The 7,682-nt window shown below is 37.0% G+C and overlaps 2 protein-coding genes across 5 annotated transcripts; one reads left to right on the top strand and one right to left on the bottom strand.

The window, feature by feature from the left end:
* The first annotated feature begins 200 nt into the window (after positions 1–200).
* Positions 201–1,245, top strand: LOC108998576 (heavy metal-associated isoprenylated plant protein 39-like). Of its 2 annotated transcripts, none has more exons than XM_018975147.2 (3): positions 201–329; positions 429–510; positions 781–1,245. In XM_018975147.2, the coding sequence occupies exons 1-3, from the start codon at positions 321–323 to the stop codon at positions 1,008–1,010; spliced, it is 321 nt and encodes a 106-aa protein (XP_018830692.1). In that variant the 5' UTR covers positions 201–320; the 3' UTR covers positions 1,011–1,245. The 2 variants fall into 2 exon arrangements, with proteins under 2 accessions (XP_018830692.1, XP_018830693.1); XM_018975148.2 differs by having other exon boundaries at positions 207–329; positions 432–510.
* Positions 1,246–3,770: 2,525 nt separating this feature from the next.
* On the bottom strand, positions 3,771–7,682 carry LOC108998575 (pentatricopeptide repeat-containing protein At1g55630-like). 3 transcript variants are annotated; one of them, XM_018975146.2, is made up of 4 exons: positions 6,494–7,682; positions 5,678–6,334; positions 4,437–4,545; positions 3,771–4,099 (listed from the first exon to the last, which is right to left on the bottom strand). In XM_018975146.2, the coding sequence occupies exons 1-2, from the start codon at positions 7,269–7,271 to the stop codon at positions 5,808–5,810; spliced, it is 1,305 nt and encodes a 434-aa protein (XP_018830691.2). In that variant the 5' UTR covers positions 7,272–7,682; the 3' UTR covers positions 3,771–4,099; positions 4,437–4,545; positions 5,678–5,807. The 3 variants fall into 3 exon arrangements, with proteins under 3 accessions (XP_018830691.2, XP_035550861.1, XP_018830687.2); XM_035694968.1 differs by having other exon boundaries at positions 5,678–7,682; XM_018975142.2 differs by having other exon boundaries at positions 3,771–4,095; positions 5,678–7,682.

Raw genomic sequence — 7,682 nt, 5'->3', positions numbered from 1 at the left:
TTTTTATTTTTAAATATTTTTAAAAGATAAAAAAATATATTAATATACTTAAAATTACTTCCTTAACCACTAAATTAAAAAAAAATGATAAGCGGTCACACTGAGCGGTATAAATGGCGCGGCAGTTATCGGAATAAAGTAGAGCACCAAGCCAAATATTCGTCATACGTGCTAAAAACAATGTGGCATGGGGCCAGCAAGTATATAAAAGTAAAAACGTATACGAAAACTCACGGCGTCGTACCTCTTCCTTTACAAGAACCCAGAAATTGGCTAGCTTTCATTTCTCTTCTCTCTGGTCTTAATTTCTACCTCTCCAAATGGCTCAGGTACCATTTTATTTTCTCCTTCCATTTTCCCTATCCCAGATAATGCTAATGGCTTCCAATTTACGTGCCTGTTACATATTTTAACTTTGGAATTTGTAGCAGAAAGTTGTGTTGAAGGTCCTGACAATGACCGATGATAAAAGCAAGCAGAAAGCAATAGAAGCTGCAGCCGATGTATATGGTATTTATCTTACATGCTTTGCTTACACAATTCTTTGGTCACTTTTATGATTCAGAAATCCAAATCAATGGGTTATATATATATAGAGAGAGAGAGAGAGAGAGAGAAGATCTGATTTCTGTTATCTTGAACCTATATGAACTTTGTACATCTTACTCTGGTAAAAATAATAACAAAAGAGATGGCATGCCATATTATTATGGATTGTTTTAATTTGTTTAATTAATCGATTCATTTATTTGGCAATCGACCTGGTATTTTGATAAACAGGGATTGATTCAATAGCAGCAGATCTGAAGGATCAGAAGTTAACAGTGATAGGGCAAATGGATACAGTGGCAATAGTAAAGAAGTTGAAGAAAGTAGGGAAAGTGGACATACTATCAGTTGGGCCAGCCAAAGAAGAGAAGAAAGAAGAGAAGAAAGAAGAAAAGAAAGAGGAAAAGAAAGAGGAGAAGAAGGAAGAGAAGAAAGAAGAAAAGAAAGAGGAGAAGAAATAAGTAAAAAGCTACAACCTTTTTTTTTTTTTTTGTTAGTTCTATTTACTCCCATCCTATTTTCAGTATGTGAGAGGTTCGCTTAATGTAATAAGCTCTGCTGAAAACTTTCTCACGGAGAAGCACTTCTATTTCCGGAGCTCATTGAACAATCTCTTAATCCAAAGGTAAAAGTGGTTTATGATGCAGCTTTAGAGTTTGTGCAAATGAAATAACATTCATGATTTTGGTTTGGATATATATTTTTTTTATGGGTCATATTTTTCTTGAGCAGTTTTTCCAAATTCTGGGTTTTCTAGACATGTTGAAAATGCAACTAGCGCGTACAGCTGTTGAGGTTGTGAAAACATTAGATTTGAAGAAAAAGAAAGAGAATATAATAAACGCAGGAGGAATTTTGGGTTCTCGAGTTTCCTCCTCTATTTGTTTGTGGGTCATTTTCTATCCGAGTTGAAGCACACTGAAGACAAACGCGCCAAAGAGATCCTTGGCCGGAAAGGAATTGAATCAATACAAAACTAGTTGTTAAATCATTCTTCTTCTAAAGGGATGACTTGAAAACCATCATGACGTGGATCTGATGTGAAAGCATATATACTCAGGACAATTACCCATATTGCGTCTTGGACGTTGATATCTGAATAAATAAATTACTCAAGATCACGAGAGCGAGATTCCACTAGGCAGGCTTTGTTTATCACGCTGATATGTCATTGCATTAAGTTTGGTTTGGCATCCACTGATTCGCAAAGCAGCCATTGCCAATGGAGAGTGGCCCTCTGTCGAGAAGAATGTTTAAAAACACCTTGTCATGTGGCCCTGAGTTCTGTTTCACAATGTCCTGATTTGCGGAGTTAGGTTGTGTTTGGATGTTGAAGTAAGTTGAGTTGGTCGAGTCGAGTCGAGATGATAAAATATTATTAGAATATTATTTTTTAATATTATTATTTTGAGATTTGAAAAAGTTGAATTATTTATTATATTTTGTGTTGGAATTTGAAAAAGTTGTAATGATGAGTTGAGATGAATTAAGAGTAGTTAATCAATCAAACAATAAATCTGCTCTCAACCAAGTCCTTTGGTTCGGAAAAATTAATGTGGCATCTCTTGTCATGTTGTTTACAACGACATCGTTCATATGAAATTGAATCATCACCGTCGAAATTATTGATGGGAGACGGGATCTAAGCTGAATCCTTGCCAGGGTTCTCAAAATGAAAAGGAGATGATAGGGAGTAATCAACTACCAGTTGGTACCGCAGGAGTGGAGATGAAGACTCAAAACAGATTATCTAAAGAGGAAGGGGGAGGCGGAGGAGATCAACAAACAAAGTCGTATGTAATCTTTTCTAGTCAGCCATCGAAGTTACGTCACAGGCCCAAGATAAGATGCCGATGCCGATGCCGATGCCATGACATGCTCGAGGGGGGACACATTAGAAAATCAAGCAACTTGTTGACAGCTTGCTTAGCTGGGAACGACTCAAAATAGAGATGCGTAATGTGATGAGTTATGTAAATACAGCCTCTTTCGAAGACCCCAGCTCTTGGCCAGCAGCATGGTTTCTGACCGGACTCTAAAGCATGCACGCTTTAGATTCCCCATCCAATCATAATCAAATTTAACAAAATAACAATATCACTCGTAATAATAACCGCCACCGCCTTTGCTATGTCACAACACTCGTAATAATTAAGAAAGTGACTATATTAATGTATTGATATATTTTTTAAAAATATTTTAAAATAATAAAATAAATAAATAAATTTAGTCAGGCGACAGAGTAACACCGTAGCAATGAGAGAAATCGTGAAACAATTAGGCTTTTATATAAGGGCCTAACGGGAAAACAACACTCACAAGGCCACAAGTAGCACATGGGGTTAGGCATATATACAACCCAATTTAAATAAGATAAATATGGACGAAAGGCCCATAGACAGAAAATTGACCCAAAAGTCATGGGACAGTAACTCTTCTCGGGACACTGAGTAGAAGGGAAACCGGATGAAACTCACCGGCATCGTGGCTGTTGGAGCAGGAAAGATAGCCTCGGCCAACCCAAGTTTTCTGTGAAGTGGTTGTTGCACATCCAGGCGAACCCAAGTTCAACTTTCAAGGCTATGTGCGAGAAGCTGCCACATATGGCCGTGTAAAATTTCTGCTATTCTATAAGTGCATTTTCAAAGACAAGGACTATCAGGTTCATATCCCTATAAGTTGACAAATAAATCCTATACTAATTCCTTACCCTGCTGTTGCTGTCATCATCAGCAGCCCCTGCTACAGCCAAAACTCCACAAATTTCTAGAGCCATTTAATAACGATGTTGAACTTAAATTACACGTCAGCCTTCTTCCAATGCTCATTTTCAAATATTATTATCTCACTTCATTAAAGCGATGGTTTACTTCTGCATTCCCCGTCGAAAAGAATTTCCCACTAAACATCTTCTCGCTTTAAGCAGTTTAAATAGAAGTTGAAAGAGTGGCAGGGAAACAACGGCATACACAAAATTCTCATATGATCTCGTTTAATCTCATCACATTTTATTTCAAAACATAATTCAAATACAAAATTTTTAAATTAATCATTACAAGTTTTTTAAATTTTTAAATAAAAAATAAAAAACAATTTTAACTTTTTCAAATCCCAAACAAAATAATATTATAAAACTATATTATTACAATATTTTAATTTTATAATATTTTTTATTCAACTTTTTCTCTTTCCTCTCTCAAAACTCAAAAAATACTCAACTCAAACAATTTCATTACTATTCACAAATACTATCTTATTACTATCCACAAAATTTTCATCTCCTCTTACTCTCCCTACAAGCCGCCCCTTGGGGACTAATTCAAGCTGTTGTCCTCTTTTTCGACTAAAATATATGTAACATGAATGTAAAATATACTCCCTTAAAACGATAGCAGCTAACTCTTCGGCGTCTTCCAAATCAATCCTGATTCTTAGTTACTAAACCCATGCGGTTTTACAAGACAACTAAATCCTGACCTTGAAACCACAATATGGCTCTGACATGATGCTCCACAGGTAGCTGCCTGGACGTTTTGCTCCAAGCTCCTGTCTGCGGGTAAGCAACGGTTAGACACTACATAGGTAAGCAGTAAGATCGCAAATAGATACGCATGTACGTTCATAGTCTACTCCACCGGGTTATTATGTGAATGAACAAAGAGATCTCAACATTGGAACTTAAAAACTTGTCGGGAAATCAGTCGTGAGTATTTATTACATGTCTATAAGCTAAAAAGTGAGAAGTTAGGTGATCATTTGGAATAGAATATAAGCAATGACTGGGTAAAATGTTAGTAAAAATGCTTATGCAAAGCAATAGCCAAAAGGTAACTCCATCACAAACTTCCAGACATAGATTTTAAAATTCACTGCAGACACATGCTCACTTCAGGATTGCAGGAGTCAACCGATGATGACTGGGTTGATGCCAATGGAAAATTCAGCATTGCCCGGAAATTTTTGCTATCACTTCAAGTGGAAGAATACATGGGATAACTGCATGCAAGAAATGGAATATCAGCTCATTTAATAATTTCCAAGTTTTATTATGGTCATATAAACTAGAGCAATTAAACAAATGTATGTATCAGATCTTGAAATAAACTCCTTGCTAATGTAAGAGAGAAATCTTCAGAAATTTTCAATGCCATACACATATAAACCTCAGCAATTAGTTGGCTCTTCCTTTCTCTCTGGCTAAGGCTGGAAACTTTTTCTCAATAAACAGTATTACTTACCCGACGTCGTAATGTAAATTGTGTTGCATGTGTAATGCAGTTTCCATTAACAGCATCTTTGTGAAATGAGACTTTTAACATCGTAAAAAAATTGCAATATTTCTTGCAAACTACTAGATAAGTATTGGAGACTAGATGATTGTTGGGATGTGACCCTATTAAGTAATCATAACGAAAAAGACAGACAAGGCTCACAACACATGATTAGGCATGTACAAACTAGAGTTATCAATGCTTACAACATCACCAACACAACTATAAGCAAATTAAACAATTACTGAATTCAACAAAAACAGACACTCATGTAGTTTATGAGTAACCCCTGCAGCCAAATCGAAGATGAAAATAGTTCTCATGAGGGCATTTTCACCTTTTCAGGAGGGCAGACTTCAGACAAGTATGTAGTTCCTATTTTATTTTTTTTATTATTTGTTACATTTAGTTTTTCTTGTGTGTACTTTCTCAGATAGATAGATAGATATAAGAATAGATATCAATCCATAAGAATTGCATTGTCATTGGTAATATCAGAAGAGTAATGCTACATACAGTCGTAGAATGCGCAAATGCCGTGCAGTCGCTTTAAAAAATAGTGGGGTCCATTATTAAAAAATTAATTTCTATTCATGTGGGTCTCATATTTATTCACTTTTTTCAAAGCGACTGCACGGCGCTTGCACACTCACGACTGCAAGTATAATTTCTCTACAGATTTTCAAAACAATGAAGCATAAGAAGAATGAAAACTCAACTGAATTGATCCAATACACCATATGAAACCAAAAAAAAAAACTCATTAAAAAAAATGGACAAACTGGCTCTTTTCTATATTCCAATCTCTTGAAATGAAAAGGAGAATAATAATGTTAGAGAAAAGAGGTTGTGCGTACTTTTTACTCTTTTTGCTTCTATGATAACAACAGCTGAGAGTACATGGTGTCGACTGAGCTGGATGAATTGAATAAGTTATGTTCCTATGAGGTTACAAGAGAATAATCTCCCAATAAATATTCTGCAACTTCAGCATCTCCTATATTTCTTGAACTTCGAGAGAAGATGAACATACTGCCCCTTTTCCACCATATGTCTTATTACATCATGAGCTTCAGAAAGTTTTCCAGCATTTCTCAAATTACTCACTAGTGTGCTGTACACAAGGAAATTTGGATTACAACCTCTAGATTCCATTTCCTTAAGCATTGAACATGCCTCCTCAAATTTTCCTGCCATACAAAACCCACGAATCATGGAATTGTATGTGAATACATTTGGAAGATGTCCCTGGATTATCATTCCATCAAACATTTCCTGGGCTTTTTCAAACTCCCCAGCCACAATATATCCTGTGATCATCACAGTGTAACAAACCACATCTGGTGTACAACCATTCTTTATCATTTCAGTGAAAAAATAGTTGCAGGCATCCAGATTTCCAGCCCGGCTAAGTCCGTCTATCAATGTAGTGAAGTGAAGAACGCTTGGGTCAAAACCCACTTCCTTCATGTGATTCAATAGATTAAGTGCTGCAAGCGGTTTGTCTCCTTTACCTAGAACATGAAGAAGAATATTATACGTATGAAAGTCTGGAGAATATCCACTTCTACCCATTTCATCAAGCAGTCTATGGAACTGATCCAACTTCCCCAACCTATACTTTGCACACATGACAACATTATAAGTTAGGATATCTGGAGAATGACCCTCACCTAACATATGTTGATACACCCAGTCAATCAACTTGTATTGGTTTACCGTGAGAAGGGAAACTAGAATTGCATTGTATGAATGTTTAAACGGCCGATAATTAAATGTCTTTGATTTGATGAACCTCTCCACAACTTTCCTTGCCAATCCTGCCCCACCACAAGTACATATCAATATGTTAAATGTTCGTGCGGTAGTTGGAAACCCATTTTCAGTCATCTCATCAACTAGCCTCCACATTGCCTTAAACTCCTCACAATCTGCAAATATCTTCATTATTAAATGGTAAGAATTCAACGTGTGCCTGTAATTCTCCTGCTGATCAGACCACACGAAAAACTTATACCCTAATTTCGCACACCGCAACTTATTAGAATGATTTACATTCCGCAAAATCCCCAATAGAACTTCCCTGACGAGAAGCCCCGAAAGCCTTATATACAACTCGTCTAGAGCCAATTTCGTATCAAACCCTGGGCCATCTTGCTCGAGAACATCAAGAACCCTCCTAGCATCAATCTTGACATTATCAAAGAAAACCCGCCTCGCTGAGAAATGTCCCCGGACACGCGTTTCATCCACATTGGTGCTCGGTTTTTCTTCCGAAATAGGATCAAAATCTGAATATCTCCACGCTCTTTCCAAGGGTTCCTCAATTAATCGAAACCCATTATCAACCTTATCACCATCAAAGCTGCGATCGCAGAACTCCCGAGAAATTACCAAAAAGTAGGATATTTTGCGAAAAACTCTGGGACCAAATAGATAAATAGAGTTCATTTCTAATACCCATTATATCTGGAACTCTACAGTACCCAACAAACTGAAGAAGCTCACTAAAAGATCGAGAATTCTTAGTATATACAGATCCAAAAGGTTTGTACAATCAAATTTCGGGATACCAATTAAAAACGATAAGGCCCAGATACATAAAATGTGTTGACGCGAACAAGAAATGCGCATTGAGCAAGGACCTCGCTTGTGAAGTATATACTAGAGTCCGATCGGTGAAAAGGATTGGAGCTAGTGAAGGAAACAATGAATTTACCTGTGATTGAGCTGTTTGGTAGGGCGATATGTCTTTCTGAGCTAGTCCCGCGTGAGGCTCGGCTGCTGTGAAAGAGGAAGCGGAGGCCGCTATTTGGGAGAGAGAGCAGCTGCCCTCCGTGCGAGGATAAATGGGAAGGACAT

Source organism: Juglans regia, chromosome 1, assembly GCF_001411555.2.
Source record: "Juglans regia cultivar Chandler chromosome 1, Walnut 2.0, whole genome shotgun sequence".
NCBI classification, from domain to species: Eukaryota; Viridiplantae; Streptophyta; class Magnoliopsida; order Fagales; family Juglandaceae; genus Juglans; species Juglans regia.
Note: the sequence above shows the minus strand (reverse complement) of the source record. Positions and strands in the feature narration are given on the sequence as shown.